Source organism: Amphibalanus amphitrite, unplaced genomic scaffold (assembly GCF_019059575.1).
Source record: "Amphibalanus amphitrite isolate SeventyFive unplaced genomic scaffold, NRLGWU_Aamphi_draft 000115F_arrow, whole genome shotgun sequence".
Taxonomy (NCBI): Eukaryota; Metazoa; Arthropoda; class Thecostraca; order Balanomorpha; family Balanidae; genus Amphibalanus; species Amphibalanus amphitrite.
In genome coordinates this window covers 891,621-910,947 of record NW_024881610.1, presented here as the reverse complement: position 1 = coordinate 910,947, position 19,327 = coordinate 891,621, and the positions used below count along the sequence as shown (strand labels likewise).

The window sequence follows — 19,327 nt, the reverse complement described above, 5'->3', positions numbered from 1 at the left end:
ACAGAGTATCAGGCAACATCGCGATTCACGGCGGGGCATCAAATGTTTGGATAAAATGATAATATACATGTTATCGGGATGGTTGGGTGCGTAAGAACTGAAAAAAATGAATATCTATCTGGCGACAGTGAGTAAAATTTTTGGAAGTCACTGAATTGTTCAATAGCGTCGTTCTGGCGAAGTCAACAAACGCCAGTGGCCTGAGGTCAACATATCGCCTGTATTACCATACGCGGGTCACAAGGTCACGTACGAGGTACAAGTCATGTGTGTCGTTCAATTACACCACTAATATAATGCGGCACAGTGCAGCAGTTTGTCGTTCTTCAATAGATATCGGTCGGCAGCACCCGGTCAACATAAAGGACACAGTAGCAATGTCATAGTTCGTCCGGTGTTAAACCCACTCACGTCACACTAACACATTACACACAGTCACACAAGTACACTCAAAGTTGTCACAAATCGACTAAGATGACACCATATACCACGGAATATTTGACCAATATTACCAAATACCAACACGATGTGACGTTATAGATCACGGGTCAACGGCAACAAAATGGTCACACCAGTCAGCATCCAGCCATGTATCAAACAACATCCCTTCATGGCACCACGACTAGAGAAAACACTTCGCAAAGCGCACCACGATATTTGTACGACGCCTTACTCGCAAATTCCGCTTCGATTCGAAGCACTTCGCCGCTTCCTTGACGAGGAGCACACACAGCGTCACCTGCAGTCCAGTCTAGGAAGCTCAGATTTGAGCGCTTGCCACCAGAGGCGCTCTGGTCACTGGGTACGCTATGTCCGTGGTGGCGAGAGCGCCGCCACTATGAGAAGAAGCGCAGTGAGCAGCGCGGCGGAGCTCCGTGGGATGTCGGTCGTGGAGCGAACAGAGGTGTCCGACGGCAGACCGAACAGCACCCGTACCGTCTCGTCCGACCGGGACACCACCGGGTCGGGCTCGCTGAAACACAGAGGGCAGCACCATCCGTCATACAGCACCTCAGTCAGTCACAGCGGCGCGCGGTACGGTCCGTTCAAGGTGGCGCCACCGTCGGACCCCCCCCCCCTCCCCCCTCCCCCAGCCGGTGATCGACGCCACCACATCTCGTCACTATCTCACACGATTCACCAGCATTTAGTCCTCCCATCAATCTCTCGGCATTAAATCTCATCACCAGGTCTCCCCAACCAATATTTATCGCTAATATCTCTCACAACTATCTTACCAATATCTTCAACCACTCCGACCATTCTCCCCACCAATCTCACCTGTCCTGCGAGTCGTCGATCCGGACCCAGAGGTCGCTGAAGTTGTCGCCGTACTTGTTGTCCCGGTGGCGGGCCCCGTGTCGACCCCGGCCCTCCTGCCGTGACGGGGGCTCTGAGCCGCGGTACCGGGCCCCCTCGGAGGGCGGAATCCGCCGACCGCCGCCGCCCGGCCGACGCCGGCGGTTGTACCTGGCGAAAAACGATCACAGGAAGGCATTAGATAACAAGGTAATGGAAATGTACTGCATCAATTATCAAACATTTCACTTAGGTATGCCAAAAATATCACCATATTTTACATTGAATGATATGTAGAGACGATGCTGTCTGTACCCTTCTAAAATTCGCCTTTTTATAATCTTAAAATCGCAACACAATGGATTGAAATCGGGAAAGTTCAAGGCGAAGAAAATTATCGCCACCATGCTCGTAGCATTATTTCCAGCATAGTGCATTTGTCCCCGCTACTTGCCCGTTCTATCAGAACCAGCGGTAAATGAAGGACGTTTCCTAATTTAGTTACGGTCATTACTAACGAGACAAGAATACGAGTGCGTCACTAGCCTGATTCATCATCTTTTTATGCGCTAGTCGCAATCTTCCTCAACGCAGTGACCACTAAAACAATTGCCGACCTGTAGCAATGCCCGTCCGTATTCGTGAGAACAAAAAGTGTTCAGAGTTCTGAATAGAAACTCCGAGTCCGTCTAGTTTTAATCATCGTGTGAACTTTGGACACTTACTCCCCAACGATGATTGTGTGTGCATTAGGGAGTGTCTCAGCTCTACCGGACCAAAGTTTCTAACGATCTAACGGCATGGAACAGTTCGGTTCCTTGTGTGGTGTGTAAAACGGCCCCGAGAGCTTCACTCACCTTCGTATCCGTTCTCGAGGTCCAACTTTGGTCACTTTGTAGCCCGCCTGGCGCAGCACGTTCAGAACGCTGTAGTTGCCCAGAAAATGACCTGCAACAAAACAAATCCACTTCAAAATAGTATTCCTTCGCCCCAACACTTTGGGCACGGTCAAGCCTGGCAGTAGGTGCAGCAGTTTGTGCAACCATTTGTGGCCGAGGACTTGAGACTAGTCTATGCTTGATAGAGACGGGTACGGAGAAAAGACATTTCTAAAAACATAAATGACTGAAGTATGAGAAACGGCTCCATTCAGAAGAGAAAGAAGACAGCTCTAAAGATTCGGACGATGCCCATAGAAAATGTGTGTTTTGTGACAGGTCTGAAGAGGTGGAGAAGGCCAGGAAGATGCCGACAAATCTTTGGAGTGACGGGAGAGACGCTCTTTTCGGGACAGTGACCTCTCTACAGAGAGACGAGGACCACCACGCGGGACACGCACCACCCACACGCACCCACTCATGAGGAGCGGCGGCCGCCATCGCCGCCTCCCACATAACGGAGCGTCCGACACAAACAAACAAACCAATCAGCGACACACCAGTCATCCATCATCTCGGCCAGCGGGCACACGTATGGTAATGAACAGACCGAACGCTCACTGTCTGACAGCTCTCTCCGCCCACCGGTTTGTCCTCAGACGTTCCGTTTCACATTATCAACAGACCCCTCCCGGCGCCCGGCGTACGCGTTCGTGACAGCGAAAACGAGGCGTGACGTTTCAATTCAGCGTTCCGACAAGGCGATTCAATAGCGCGAAATGATTGTGACTAAGTACGCTTGCACACGCGACCTTATCAGTTGTGCTGGAGTAATAGCTGCGTCCCTGAGTGGCCATTCAGTTGGCATCTGGCTGCATGTGTGCAGGCACATTCACGACATAAGTGGACGGCAGCGGGGGCGGAGAGTGGGGGTAGTTAAACGGGGCGGCGGCGGTCGACTGAGGGCGTCGGCCCGGCGGCAGAGGGTACCAGTGGCGCGGGAACCGGGGGGGCTAGGGGGGGCTGAGCCCCTCCAACTTTTCGGCTGGGGGGGTTCGTAATGTATTTGAGCCCCCCCCCCCCCCCCCCAGCTGGAGGAATCGAAATCGGAAATCTACCAACACAATTTCATAGATTCATACATAGGCGCGGGAACCGGGGGAGAGGGAAGTGGGGGAAGCTTGCCCTCACAACTCTGGGGCCGTGGGGGCGGTGCCTCACAACTTTTCATGAGGCCAGGAACCGTTGGGGCAGCTTGTCCTCCCTCCCCAAATTAGGGGTTGTGAGTCACAAAGGAAGAAAGCATGTGAGTGAAAAATCTACCTATTTTACTGACTCGGCAACTCATTTGGCAGCTTAAAACCTTTAATCCAGGTTGCCAAAACGGTAGTTTCTTCACTCAGCTGAGACGGAATACCTCACTTTTTTTGCAAATATTTTCTTCTTTTTTTTCGTTGAAAAGGTCAAAGTCTGGAAAATAAGTGGCCTAAAACCGATGAGAAAACTAGATTTGGGGGTACCCTAGGTCGATCTCCATGATGGTTCAGCCCCCCCCCCCCCAGTCTGGAAGAAGTTCCCGCGCCACTGGGTACGGACATTCGAGTGAGGGTAGCGGCGGTAGCAGCTCAGGACGAATGGGCGCGGGTGGTCGAGCTCTTGCAGCATGCATTGTGCAAGGTGAGAGCGTGCTGCAGTGCTCTGAAGTGAGCCCCTGACACCGGTCTCGTCTGGCGTACCGCGTGCCGGCGTACCGGCCGTGCCGGGCGCAGTCCGGCCGTGCCCACCGCGCGCCCCCCGGGCTCGCACCGGGTCGTATTATGTCTGGCGTCGGCGCCTGTGACCCCAGCCGCCGGGGAGGGCAGGGAGCGGAGGGGGAGGGTCGTCGGTGCCACTGTGGGTCCGCGCACCGCCCGGCCGGTGGCCAACTCAAACACGGCCCAGCCATCAACAGCGGCACCATCTGAGGGCGGTGATCTGAGGGCGGCACCGACCGGCGTCCTCCCAGGTGTCCGCCGGCGGCCAAGGTCGGGTCACCGGACCGCCGAGGGGAGGAGAGGGGAGGGGAGGGGAGGGGCGGCACCCACACATCGGACGGCGCCCCTGGCGGCCGACAGCCGAACCGCCGCGCCAACATATCCGGAGGTCATGCCAAGCCGCGACACGCCGGCTGAGGCACTGCGGACCTCGCCGAGACTTGCCACAATAGCTCGTCATAGATCACTTGCAGCGGTACAGGGGACCGTTTGCGGTTCGCGGCTGGTTACAGTGTGCCGCTGCTCGAACGGCGACTTCAAGGGCTGACGCGTCTGGGCGCGGCCCGGGCGGTCGCGGCAGTCGCGGCGGACATCAGAGCCGGCGCACACCGGAGCCGTCCCGGCTGTCACGGCGCAGCGCGTTAGGAGCGGCACAGATCGTAAACCGGCCCGTCGGCTCCACATAGCCACAGTCGCGCTAATAAAACCGTCACCGCACCGCTCTCCGAGGCGCGGCGAGACGGTACGGAGCCGGCGCGTTGCGACACCGTCCGCGACAATTCGACGGCGTCGTGCGACACTGCCGCCGCGCGAGGCTCGCTGCGTGACGGCTCGGAGGCGCCGCGGATGACCTGTCCGTCCCGCCACCCGTCTCGCGGTGCTCGTTCACTGCCGGCGGCCGCACGGCGACCCGTATAATGTCGCGGCGTGGGTGGGCGCCGCGCCGGCGCGACAGACACCGCGAGGCGGAGACACGACTAAAAAATGAAGGTGTCCGCGACGGCGCTGATGTCCCGCTGCGCGCGGCTCGGCGTCTTATAGGTCGGCCGACAGCCCGCCGCGCTGGAGAGACGCCACGGACGGCGAGAGATGAAAGAGAAAACACCGGCACGTGGCCAGGCGAGGGACGACGACGATTAAAGACAAGGCAAGAAGTGACGATAAGAAACTGGGAGGCGAGCAGAAAAAGGCGTGGAGGTAAACAGTCGAGTCACGACGATAGAAAACAGAGGTCGAGAACGACATAAATCAAGGTAAATTCACAAGGGAATAGCCAGAAAGACAGAAACAAATGCACCCAGCTTGTTGGTCACAGTCAGCCTGCAATCAGATTGCATTGCGGGATGTCAATTTTTCACCCAGCCAAAACCGTTTTCAGTGAAATGATTCGGCATTCTTGGTGAAACGCTCCACATTCCAGACAGCAATACTGGTTGTTGTTCTGAGCAGTAAGCACGCTATTGGCATATTTGGTAAATTGTTGTTGGGAAAGGTCGCTGAATGGAACGCACCCTGACAAGAAAGCCCATTACATTTGCATGAGTACCAAAAACAAAGGGCGGACCTATTGACTCGATAATGGGACAAGGTTCTTACGCCAGCGTTTACAAGACGGGCGATTGAGCTTTGCATTACAAAGCGCCATGCGCCGTTTGAAGCGACATCGTCTGTCTTTGTGTCAGCCTGTACGAGGGAGGGTGCACTTTGCTACATACTCTCATCTCATTGAGAAATCTACTGCAGGAGCCGAAATCAATCAAACAAGGTCGGAGTGCCGTGGAACAGAGCCATTTGTGTAGGTCAGGATCTGGAAACGTTTACAGCTATACCTAGTCAAAAATCATTTAAAACAATTTTATTTTCTCTGCAATTCATGGCAAAATGACAAATGGCATGCGCTAGAGGCCGGCACACATCTGCAAAATAGAAGCATAATGCACTCATCGAGGGCAATTTACCTTCTCCACCCGACCCGCCGTACTCTGGTCACCGTTTACCTTCAACGGACACAGATCGGACAGCCAAACATTTCGCCACTTTCCGGGCTGTTTTAGCAGCCGGTGTTTCCCAGCGCGTCTTCGACAGGCCGATCTCAGTCGGCTCCGCTGACCCCGTTTGTTTTGGATCGGCTCCGACGGGAAATAGACTCTCCTCCCCTGCCGAGGTCTCACACCGTGCTCCATTCAACAGTACCGGGCACCGGTTCCAGCTGACACCGAGCGAAACTGACTCCATTTTCTCTATGCGACTTATCACGCATATTCAGGCCTATGATAAAATTATACTTTATTCACGCCTTCCCGTGAGTAAAGGATATTTGATGCACGAGTGGGATCATTTAAACACGAGTGTGTAAATTTCACGAGTGAAACGAGTGAAATTTACACACGAGTGTTTAAATGATCCCATGAGTGCATCAAATATCCTTTACTCACGGGAAGGCGTGAATAAAATCTATTTTAGTATGACTCCCCGTGTCGTTCAAGTTCTTAGCATTGAGTATTTCATCGCTCCGGTCAGGACTATTAAAGGTTTTTTTTTTGGGGGGGGGGGGGAGAGTTAAAGAAAAAAGGGGCTTGGCTTTTTGGGGGGAGCAAAAATTGATTCACGCGTCAATTAAACGTATATGATTTAGCGTATATATTGGTCACCATTCCATCCAACTTCTTATGGCACCGATGTAATGGCTTCTCATGGCTGTTCCTTTCTGTTCAGCTTGTCGAACCATGTTTTCCAGCTCTTCTTCTCCCATCTCCGAGCTGCTCCCATCATCATTATCAATATCCATACAGCTAGCTGATCAGAAAAATAATATAAAGAAATTCACAAATATGTAGAGCAAAACCAGATAACAATCACTGGCTTTTAGAAGAGCAGCTTGAATGCGCTCGTCAACAAGAAGCAAAACCTGTCGAGAGTAAAACGAAAAAATTAACGCGTGATTTATTTTATTGACGCGTGCAGTCTTTTCTGCACTAGATCTTTTACTTTGATTGCAGTAAAAAAGCCGAGAACGCACGGGGAATCATATTAAAATTATACTTTATTCACGCCTTCCCGTGAGTAAAGGATATTTGATGCACGAGTGGGATCATTTAAACACGAGTGTGTAAATTTCACGAGTGAAACGAGTGAAATTTACACACGAGTGTTTAAATGATCCCATGAGTGCATCAAATATCCTTTACTCACGGGAAGGCGTGAATAAAATCTATTTTAGTATGACTCCCCGTGTCGTTCAAGTTCTTAGCATTGAGTATTTCATCGCTCCGGTCAGGACTATTAAAGGTTTTTTTTGGGGGGGGAGAGTTAAAGAAAAAAGGGGCTTGGCTTTTTGGGGGGAGCAAAAATTGATTCACGCGTCAATTAAACGTATATGATTTAGCGTATATATTGGTCACCATTCCATCCAACTTCTTATGGCACCGATGTAATGGCTTCTCATGGCTGTTCCTTTCTGTTCAGCTTGTCGAACCATGTTTTCCAGCTCTTCTTCTCCCATCTCCGAGCTGCTCCCATCATCATTATCAATATCCATACAGCTAGCTGATCAGAAAAATAATATAAAGAAATTCACAAATATGTAGAGCAAAACCAGATAACAATCACTGGCTTTTAGAAGAGCAGCTTGAATGCGCTCGTCAACAAGAAGCAAAACCTGTCGAGAGTAAAACGAAAAAATTAACGCGTGATTTATTTTATTGACGCGTGCAGTCTTTTCTGCACTAGATCTTTTACTTTGATTGCAGTAAAAAAGCCGAGAACGCACGGGGAATCATATTAATGTTCATTTTCATGTGAGCTTGAAAAAGGCCTCTGAAGAAAGAAAATGAGGAAATATGAAATACGTAAAAGTGAAACATTTTAATTCACCCATCACAGAGCAATGATAATTTCGGTACTGACTACCAATCATATAGAATGCACTTTAGTTGTATAATTTTACGCGTGCCTTACGAGTTTATAACTGCCGCCATCCATCGTCCTGTGTCGGGGCTCGTTTAACAGAGCTGTTGGCTGCTGTCAGTCCCAGATATATGGACCCTCCTGTGGCGCTCATTTATCGTCATTAAACCCATCTATCCCCCGAAAATGCCACAACAGAGCGGCGCTGGGCGGGCCGGCGCCAGCTGCAGCTCTGTGTCGCCCTGTGGAGCCGTCCCCGGCACAATACCGCCGCCAGGGCCGGTAACCTTGTGCCTCTCTCCTCTCTCCTTCCCTTCCTCCTCTCTCTCTCTCTTCGTCCTCGGTCCATTGACACACAGGCTCACCCGGGGTCTGCACCCGTCCAATGGCTGACATTAATTTATTAAGTGCCAGCGCCCGCCTGCTCCACTATTTGTGCACTGGTCCGGTCCTTTTCAGCACCCCTCGCCAGCAGCTGTCCACAACCAGCCCGGGTCTATATAACCTCCGCACTTCCCGGGGTGAACCAAAGCTCGGCGCCTGCGGCGAGCTCCATGGCTCACCATAACCGATAACGTCCTACCGGTGGGGGCTGGGTAATTGTCTGCCAAAGGCTGGTGCTGCGTCAATGTGGTGAGCGCGGCAGGGGCGTCACCCTTCCGAATTGGGAGAAATGTCGACAGCAGGACGCAGATTGGGGCGTAATGCCAGCGGGCCGGTGCTGTCCGCGAACGGCGCACCGCTGATGACGGGTGATGTGGCCCGTCAGAATTGACGCCGATCACATCATTGGGCTGGTCACACGGTGGTTGCGGCCGCGGAAATAACATGTTCACTTCTGACCGACATACCTTACGGCAATAACATTGTGAATGATTGCTTTTGTTATGCGCTGAAGGATAACTAGGTCGAGGAATAGCATTTGACATGGTTCGATAGTGACAGCTCTGCGAATCATCTAAGTGACATCTGAACAACCCAATCCGCACTGTTATTATAGCAGCGCAGTGCAGTCGACATCTGCATGGCATATTGCCTGGTCATAGTCATTAAAATCTCTCATTGCGTTGGAAGATGCATAGACGAAACCAGGACGGCATATGAATTCAGAAAAGAGCTAGTCGAGAGCTGAGCTTTCCAACAGAAAGCTGTGAAAGGTCTCTCTCGATGCTTTTGGAAGAGAGGAAGACAGCTGAGGGCTCATCATTCCATCTGAGGGCCGCTCTCACTCCTGTCTTATGGAAGAAGCTATCTGAGGATTCTCCACCACTAGCCAAAGGTGTCCCTGTATGGAGTGTGCCGGGCAGCTGAGGGCTCGCTGCCCCTATCGAAGGTGGCCCGCTGCGTGGGGCGGCGCCCCGCCGCGCCCTGGCGCCCGCCACAATGAGGGGGCCGTCCGTGCGTTTAATTCAATCACACGCCGCCACGGGACGCCCGCAGAAGGGTCCTCAGGGGAGCCCGGAGTCCTCCCGGAGTCCTCCCGGAGAGGGTGCCGGCAGTCGGTAGGAGCAGATCGCCGCCAGATAGGAGACCGGCGGTTCGTCGGGCGCCGGCGGAGCGCAGGGGTCGGCCCGCGCACAGCCTCGCCGCCGCCACAGGTCGGGCAGGTGGGCCGACGGACATCCCCTGACCCAGATAACCCCCCGGTCACCGGCCGACACAGGAAGTCAGATCGGCTGATGGCCACAGAACAGGCGGGCCGGCAGCTGGACACATTCCAGCCGGGGTTGAGGCATCGTAAACTCAGAGTGAGACATGGCGCTGCTGCCCATCAACTCGGGGTGTGAGATGGGTGGTAAATGCGCTCCCGCATTCTCGTGGCTATGTTACAAGCAAATGAAATTTCCAACTGTCTTCTGTGTCTTCATGAGATGGGCAGTGCGGTACTGTGCTGCATTCTTCACCAACTGCTTTACAAAGAAGACAATGTTTTACGCCTTGGACGACAGATAGCCCTTGCACGAACGGAGATAACATACCACCCAAAAAAATATGGCACAATTGCACGAAATTCTGTCCAGCTCACTCAGACCAACATATTCACCTGAGAGCTTCCCTGGCAAAGGAACTTGTCCCGTGCCCCTCTCCCCAACCCTGCAGTGGAGGACGATACGGCACGGCCTCCACGTGGGGGGTACATCGCAGCTCTCTGGGCGGCCGACTCAAGGGCGCACCGCCACACGGGGCCACACACAATGGGCGCACCTCGGCGTCCAGCGGCGCTCAGCGGCGCCCAGCGGCCACCGGCGCCGGCGCCCCCTTTGTGCGGGCACCGAGCGGTGGCCAACAAAGGCCTGCAATGGCTCAATGTTTCTTCTCCGCCCGCCGGCACCATCAAAGCAGGCGGCGGGATTAGTAAGCGGATCGCGGTTTTATATGGAGGCGGGCGGCAGTATACCGGTCAGGAGCCTCCGACGGGCCCAGGTGGGCTTCCAGCAAGGCGGGTCGAAAAAAATGGCCAAAGTCCTGGTCCAGTGAGGACGCGGGTGGAGCTGACGGGGCTGTTGACGGTTTGACGGCGGGACAGTTTGATGTAAAGTGTAACGAGTAGAGCCCATTAAGCCCTTATCTTCCCCGTATAACTGGTTCAAAGAGTATCGCTCTGTTCTCCGTTCCTGGCTCTAGAGTACGGACATCCAGAAGAGTTGTCGAATGATAAAGCGAAAAATACACCTTTTTGCTGTCTATTCATATATAACTGTCTGCTTACCGATCGCGCATTTTTTTTCATATTCTCACATTCTTTCAACCATTATTCTGCACACTGCATACTCTTCGTCCTCCGCCGTCTCGATGTCTTCACACACGCCGTCGATTTCTCTCCCTCCATCATCCACCACTTTGACAGCCGACATCCGTCAAGCCACTTATCAGATTCGATTGCACTTGGAACGGTGTCTGATCAGTACCTTTACGTTCACAGGTGTTCGATTTTCCGTCGAGCCGATTCTCGGTGTTATATTTTTGTTCTGACGGTGCCGCGCGTGGCTTGCCGATGACTGACGGCCACCCTGCAGCAGTGTCGGCCCGTCAAAGGCCGCCCCGTGTGGGGTGTCGGTCCGTCAAAGCCGGTCGTGACGGGCGGTCATCACGCAACTGACATATGGCCAGAGGAGCGGTGACCGCGTGAGAGGCGACTTTGCTGCGTGATTAATGTCGGATGAACTGAGAAACGCGACTGGTTATTGCACCTAATGGATGTAACGGAGAATAGTCCGCTGACAAATCACCAACGCGCACACACAGGCACACATTCCGTGGTGTTAGACCAAAAAGCGTTCAGTGCAGCTGATTGGATTGCACATGTTGTGCGATAGGCCCAAATGACCATTTGGTTAGCTGACCAATGCACAGTGGGGATTTTTCCGATCTAGCACGTATTTATTCGTAGAGGGCAAACCATAGGTAGAATTTTAGCCAGATTGTGCACAGATGTTGGCTGGTGTGTCCTGGTGAGAATTTTACCTGTAAATGTGCATAATCAACATAGTATAGGGGGTTCAATTGGACCCCCGCTCAGCCGTTTGGCCCCTGATCAAGCTAGAGCTTCGCGGAAGAGTCAAGCGTGCTGCCTATGACGAAATTAGGCCGAATATATCCAATTTCAAAGTCCAAGGTCATAAGCTGACTTTCCAAGTCAGTTTAATGACCCAACTAAAGTTGGAAAATCGAGACCTCTTGAAACTTCGCAAAGTTAGGGTGTTACGGGGTATTTTGGGGTGCTGATCACGAATTTCATGTAAGTTTTGATCACAGACGATGTCTTTATGCATTTAGGCCAGGTCGGGTCAGGTCAGGTTAGATCAATTAGTAGCGTCCTGCCGGCCATCCATAGAAGTGTCACCTACTACTGATAGCTTCGTAACATGGAACGAAGGCACTAGAACTACTTCGTAAATATTCAAATGGCTGCTAAAATCGAAATCAGCACCAAAAACTACCCTAGAAACAAGTAAAACTCGAAAAAGTGAACCAAGGTCATCAAAAGGTCAATGACCTTGACTTGACCTTCACGTGACCTTGACACCCACCATTATGCATGGCACCAACATCATTTCACATATTTGAACGTTTAAAACCACAAAAAGACTGGAAACCGCGGATAATGTGAGCTGGCATACGCCGAATCGCGATTCCGGCCAAACATGGTCTCGAGAAATATGCCACAGGTCAAAGGTCAGTTGGGTCAGAGTCATGAAATTTTTAGGTTAGATGTAGAATTGATGATCTCGAGGGTACCGAAAGTTTCGGCGCGATCGGCCGCTTTTTGCGCGAGTAATTTGCGGAAAACCATTGGGTTTTATCCGACCCCTTCCCCCTCCCCCTCCCCACAAGTGCGATGATTAATAAGGTTACGGTATGTATAATTTACGCTTGTCATCCTATTCCTAATGAATGTGTCTCAGAAAATATGCATCATATAAATCACGAAGTAAAATTATTCGCCTATGTCCGGAACATACCTATATCGTGCTGTTTGCCCTAGCGCTCCTCGAGTGGGGTGTTAAGATACTCTAATGTGAATATTCCGTGTTCAGGCAAGTTTCGGCAGCCAAACTAGGCGTTGTCTTGTGCAGAAGAAAGTGGCGAATTCGATAGGATATATTTCGGAGTGGAAAAGTGTGGAGAACATTGTTGATTTCCTACATTTATTTAGAATACCATTCCTTCAATATGGTGTCTGTAAGGATTTTTTGTAAAGGGCATTTTTGTGACCTTAGTAACCGAAGGTTTGTTGTCAATAGTTAAAACACTATTCTTTAGAATTGTGTTTTTCTATTGAAAAACAAATCTGAGTTCCCTGACAATTTGGCAAAATAAGGTTGTGGCATACTTTCCGTTTGCCATTCCATTCCTAATAAAGGTGCCTTTCAGACGATATGCAACTTTAAGACCTCGCAAGATTAAAACCAACAGGACAGGACAATGAAATTGAGCTATACTTTCGGGCCTTGCTGAGCCCATTGAGTAATCACGCATGAGTGTGAACTTTGGGCGCATTTTTCCTAGTTTTGCTGTGGACATACAGATAAAACAATGCCATATATGAAAAATTCAGACATTTCTTAGCCCTACTGACACAAAAAATAAATCAAAATCCAAAAAATATTTTTTGAATTAATAGGCGCTAGATCGGAAAAATCCCCACTGTGCAATGAGACAAATTATTGACCAAAAAGCCTCTGGCAAGCGTAACCATGAATGACTGATAATATGCACACCTTCCGTAAAAAAGTTATTTTGCAATTGCATTTACGGTCACTGGCAATCGAGCACCAGCCGAGCAAGCATGGCTGAATAGAAAGTTCAACTTTGGCTTTTGTTGCGTCGTTTATCGACAGGTACCACACCTCCTTCCCAATTTGTCCACCATTAGTGCAGACGTACCTACTTTCGCGTGGGCGTGGGTCCGGCAGGGGCGGGGGCGGCGGCGGCGGCGGCGGCGGTGCGGCGGCGGCGGCGGCGGCGGCGGCGGCAGCGGCGACACTTCGTGGGCGCGAGCTATTTGCGCTCCTTTCAGGGCACGTCGTCGCCGTCTGCGCCGATGAAAGGCCGGCCGACGGCGTGTGCGTCGTCATCGATGTTGGCTGTGTCGCCGTCAACGGTCGGTAAGCGCCGCAAATCTTCGTGTCAACAGCGCGCCATTAGTGCCCATTGTGGGCCGAGCGGCGGCGGCGGCGGCGGCGGCGACGGCGGCGACGGTGGCGACGGCGGCGACGACTTCAGCGGCCGGTCACATCGACGGAGGAGGGAGGACGCCGCACGATAGAAAGATGGGATATAAGAAAAGGGATTGAGCCATGTGGCTTGGAGGAATCTTCGCAGGGAAACTGGCTGTTCAAATGGGAAATGTCAACTATCATCAAATTTAGTTAGAGTTTAGAACGTTTGCACTAGAATTGAGAAAATTAAGAATTGGCAACCTAAGCAGCTGCCTAAGGAGAGCGTTCTGTATATTCCGCATCAACTAGAACAGAGGTTGGTTGACTGGCCGCCATTATCTCCCCTATCTGGGAAGATACTCTGGGCGACGGGGGAGACGGGCCGACGCCGAGTGTGGCCACTATCTACCGCCGCTCCAGACACTGCCGGCACGGCACATACGACACACACACACACAGACACACAGACTGACAACAAACAGACAGCGCCGCCACCGGCGGCCTCTCACCAATGGGTGCCGGCGTGGGAACTCACCGCCGGCCCACCAGACGTCCCCGCTCACCGCCGCCGCCGCCCCCGCCCACAGCCCACCGCCGCCCGTTACTGTCACTGGGGCCGGCTGGACGAAACTGACCCACCGGCGGCTCCATTAGTCACCGCGGGCATTGCGCACACACCTCCTAATTCGTCGACCGTGGCAAAACGCGGCCACTGATGTGAGAAAACGCGGCCACTGATGTGAGAAAACCGGCGTTTGTGGGCGCGGTGAGAGCCCAGTTTGGCCATCGAGTCCAAGGCTGATAGCCGTCTGTGCGTGCGCGGCAATCGCCTTGAACAGCTCCCATTAGTTTGCCGCGACGGGCAGGAGAGAGGACCTGACCAGTCTGGGTCAGGTACAGAGCGGAGAGAGCTCTCTGTACAGTCACGCCCGATCGGGGCATGGGAGGACAGGCACAGTCCGTTCGGACACCCGGAGCATACCTCATCCCAAGGTGAGGTGAAGCAACATGGGTGCGACGCGGCAGTGCCACTCCAGCGGGCCGGCCGGGCCCGTCGCACCGCCGCCCGCGCGAAGGGTTTCTACACACCCTACGAGGAGCAGCGAGTGTCCGCTGGTGGGGCGGACGGTGTCGCCGTGTCCGGAGCGGGGTTTAAGAGCTCTGGGACGTCTCAGACCGGGCGTGCCAGACATGAGTGACGATCCGAGGGCGGTGTGCAGCGTCCCATTGTCCCGCCGCCCCGTCCCATTGTCCCGCCGCCCCCGTCCCCTCCTCCTGACGTCACTGGACGGACCGCAGTGAGGGCAGCCACCCCGTCACGCTGAGTTATGGCACTGACCAGTGACCACAGGTATCCGATGCAGAACTCGAGTCAGTGAGAGTCAGACTCGTGAGAAGAGATGGCTCAATCCGTGGCGAAGTCCGGCTCTGAGGCCTGATGACTTTGAATGGCTTCTTAATCGGTGAGACGGAACGCGTTCACCGCCATCATACGGTTTGTTTAGATAATTATATTTGCATGCATTTTACAGGAACTTTCACTTGTCTCCTCAGCCATCCCAGTGATTGCGCCGTGTGCTCGGCTCGTGCCGTCCCCCGCCCTTACACCTCCCTCGGCGCTGAGGACTCAGATCAGTGAACCTGCGCCGCCGCCACGTTCCTCCCTGCCCCTCGGCCCTCCCCGGTCTCCGGAGGCAAGCAGGAGCAGTGTTTCCTCAGCTGCTTCTGTGGTGAGAGAAAACACCAAATAGCCGCCGCTTCAGCCCGACCGCAAATTCCCTCAGCACCCTACGAATACCTCCAGTACAGCTCTATTTATATCGGGAGGATTTCTTTGCAAGGTAGCAGCGAGAATATTTCACCAGGACGTTCCATACAAAGTTTTAGGTAATAAAGCTCAGCAATGGTGCTTGACGGGTGCAGGTGTTCCTACGAAGTCATTGCCAAAATCGCATTTACTTGTTACTTACTTTTACATTAGCACAACACACTTAAATAGTTGTAGCATTCTTGGCTTTCCTGACTAGTGACAGTTACTTTCTAGCATAACAGACAAGGATTCTGGCGGAGGAATGCAAAAATCGGCAAGGTAATCGCGGCTGAAATCACTTCCTTGGCATTCAAGGTGAGCTTCCTGAAATGTCTCTATTGTCATATACCTATCGTAGCAAACGATCAGCAAATCCGATCCGGTTTCAGCGCATTCTAAACAAAACAAGAATAGCAAAATAACATATAGTTCAAGGTAACAAGTAACAATAAAATGTGTATGGCATGACAAATATGGTATATCGGATTTGACGGATTCCTTCACAGGAAATGGCAGGCAGACCTAATTCGAAGTCAGTGACCCCGCATGTGAAAATGGGCAGCGCATGAACTTATACCCAATACAGGCTTCTTCTCTGAAAGAAATCGTGGTTCTAATGAATTGCATCCAACATTCTATTAGAACCTATAAGACACGTCCCATTCTGCACTGAACGTGTCTCGATACAGGACAATCTCTGGCGGGGCCGTGCAGCTGCATATGTGCCGCAGCCCTGGCGTCCACAGCGGCCGGCCCTGCGACGGGAAGGCGCCGGTGACGGCTCAGTTCCGCCTGTCACCTGTCACCGAGCCGAGACGGCGGCCGGTGACAGGTCTGACCGCCGCGCGGCCGGCTGTCATCTGAGGAGGTGAGTCGTTTCTCCGGGCTGCCCGCGGGCGGTGTAAGCACAGGGTCAGCGCGGCGCGGCCGCTGACGGGCGGCGTCACAGCGGCGGCGCGGCCGAACGGCTCCCGTCAGCGCCGCCACCAGCTCTGACGGCTGATCAAAGTCGCCGGGCGCCGCGCGCCGGCGGGCCGCGCGGCTCGTCAGCTGCTAGTGGTGTCCGACACACGCCCAGCCGACAGCAGCCGACAGCTGCCGACAGGTCAGCCCACAGATTCCACTAACAGTTCTGCCAGAGCTCCAACAGACAGCAAATCATCATCTTCCGCCAACAGACTCCGGCGGCCACCGTAGTCATCCAAAGCTCCGGCCAGCTGGACATCGTCCTCGTGTACGATGCAGCCCATTCAGCTCTGCGCTGTGCCGTCGCCTGTCCCTGTCCATGGACCGCCAAATATACACCTATACACTCATCTCGCGCGGCCGCTGAGTCAGCCCGATCCATAATGTATGTGCGGCGCGCGCGCTGCGGAGCGGATGGGCGCCGGACAGGCGGCGGCCCCGATTCCCAAACTGGAGGTCGATGCCGTAAACGGCGTGTCACCGGCACCGGGGCGGGCCGGCGGCCGTGTGCTGGAGAGGAGCGACACTGCCGGGTTCCGGCGGCACCAGCTGGGCGTGCAACCCGCTCCAAATCGGGCCGGAGAGGGGCGCAGGAGCTTGTCAATGAAGGGTGGAGGGTGTGTGTGGATCTCATGGTGCAGTTAAATACCCTGTGAGCGGTGTGTATCCTTGTGAATGTTCTGTGTTGATCACAGTGGTAATGAAGATCTACAGGTGTGAGGGGTCACATCGATTAGCATTCGTGTTCGGACTCTCTCACATGGGTCGGACGCCATGTGAGGGCATCCGGTGACCTCACCATCAGGTCCGGATGTGTACCCGGAGTCACCCAGTCTCTACTGGGTCGGACTGCCAAACGAGACGCCAGGAGCTGCGTTCTCTGACTGGTTCGTTGCTATTGACGTTGAAATATCTGTGTTTTATCCGATAGCATCACAAAGAAGTCGCACAGCAAAATCATAAATCAATGGCATGCATTGAAGTTTAAACCAGCACACCCATGTCCCTCGATCTATCGCCCTGCAACAGATGCCCACCGAAGGAACTGACCTGCGCCGAACGCGAAGAAGTAGGACTCGTTGGGCCGCGCCCAGAGCAGCTCCAGTATTCGCTCGCCCATGCGCCGGTTGCGTTTGTAGATGAGCTCGTCCCGGAAGTACTCCTCGATGCTGTGAGCGGTGACCCGCTGGGCGGCTGACGCTGCCGCCGCCGCCGACTGGAGGGGCGGCACCTGGAACACCGACGGCTGCCGGCAAACAGAGAGACGATGGGTCAGGGCAGGGAATGTCATGACACGACAACACACAGAGATGAAAGGTGAGAGCAGCGCAGGGCAGGGCAGGTCAGGTCAGGGACGGTCAGGCTCAGGACAGGTCAGGGCAAGACAGGGCAGCTCTTGACATCTCAATTCAGCTCAGGTCAAGTCACATCAGGTCAAACCGGCTCAGGTCATGCCAAGTCAGGAGAGGTCACATCAGACAAGGTTTATCGTTAAAATGGCAAATGCGCATCATGCAAATGTATCTGACGAGAGCACCAAAGGATTATTCGTTTGTCTGATTCCTCAAATCCAGCGTATTTGCCCTCTGCAGGGACCTATACTATCCAACGGAGTTCGAAGCTGATCTGAGCATATCGCCAAGCAGCCGACACATCAAACCCCACCGCCCTCGGCCCTCAGAGGCGGCGCCGCCCGCACCACGTCCGTACTCCGACAGCCGGGTCACAGGGGGACCATTCACCACACGCGGCTATCATCCCACTCGCGCATCGGTTGAAACCCATCAGCACGTGTATCAAATCTGACGCGGCAGGCGGACCCCCGGGGCTGCGGACTGCGCACATTCCATCGGCCGACTCTATCAGTGTTTATTTGAGATGTCTGAGAGATCACACAGACCGTGATCACAGCCGCTCACGAGACCAATCAACGGCACCTCAGGCATCGACACTGAGGGACTTCAGAGGCGAACGAGAGCCTCCAGGGGCCTTCGAGAGCCTCAGGAGCAAGAATCACACAGTCGCATGTAGGATGTATGGCCTTGGCGGTAACATGGTGTTCATAAATAATCAGACGGTCGTTAACAGCTCATTAGGGGCTATAATATGTCATAAAGGCCTAATGGTTCACCGACCGAGTTGAACAGCCTTTGGAATTTGCCGGCCGACACGCCCAGTTGATCGTTACTGCAGAGCGGAATGCGAACAGGATCGCGAAGGCCAGTTGTGCTCTGCGGCAGAAAACGTGCTCATTCTCTCTGATAGAAATATGCACGTCTCCTCGCCTGCAGCAGTATTCATCAACTGCATCCGGTTCAAGTGGAATGACGGGACGTTATCAGTATTTGTGGAAAACTAATGTTCTCATAAAGATGCAACTGGTAAATGTGTCAGCATGTGTTTCCTAAGCGTGTCATTACCGCGCGTGAACCCAGTGATTCTGGTTGAAGACATCGTGAATGTCCTCTGAAACCTGGTTGCGTTGTGTCGGCAATAGAGATCGTTTTCGTGGCCGGCTGTGGAATGTCTCCGCTGCACAATGTGCACATACCACGTTCGTGACGATATCTCCCGGATCGTGAATGGTGCTCGTGAAAAACGATAACCAAGTAAGTGAAAATCACATCAGGATCATCTATAAAAGTCTCGATGATAAGCATCACGAAAAGCAGTCCCTAATCGGATCTAGGTTGAATTGTGTGCTCCGTGGAGCATCCAAATGCTCTGAATTCTTGAGAGCAATTTATCATAGCCTGTCACACTGGAATGACCACAATCTATTCCGTTCAAAGAAATATTCATGAGCACTGAGCAGCAGACAATCTCTCGGGGGTTCAAACAGACGGTGGGCAGCTCAGAGTTTAACCATACCGCTGGAGACAGTAAACACCCCCTGCGAAAGTAGCAGCAAATTTACGACGCCCCTTACCTACCAGGAACGCTTCGGGCGGCGTGCAGCACGCAGTTCCAGCTCGCCCCGAGCCGTGCACAACTAGCGACGGAAACCGGGGGCTCTTACGAGGCCGGTCATTAACTCTCCATCTCATCTGT

The 19,327-nt window shown here is 53.2% G+C and overlaps 1 protein-coding gene across 1 annotated transcript in view; it reads right to left on the bottom strand.

The window, feature by feature from the left end:
- Positions 1–200: 200 nt before the first annotated feature.
- LOC122381180 (metalloprotease TIKI2-like) overlaps positions 201–19,327 on the bottom strand; it is a 61,816-nt gene continuing 42,689 nt past the window's right edge. The window contains exons 5-8 of the mRNA XM_043365047.1: positions 17,327–17,522; positions 2,157–2,247; positions 1,282–1,470; positions 201–973 (exon numbers count right to left, since the gene is read on the bottom strand). Of these exons, the coding sequence (XP_043220982.1) occupies positions 808–973; positions 1,282–1,470; positions 2,157–2,247; positions 17,327–17,522 (642 nt within the window). The 3' untranslated portion in view covers positions 201–807. The remainder of the gene's footprint in view (positions 974–1,281; positions 1,471–2,156; positions 2,248–17,326; positions 17,523–19,327) is intronic.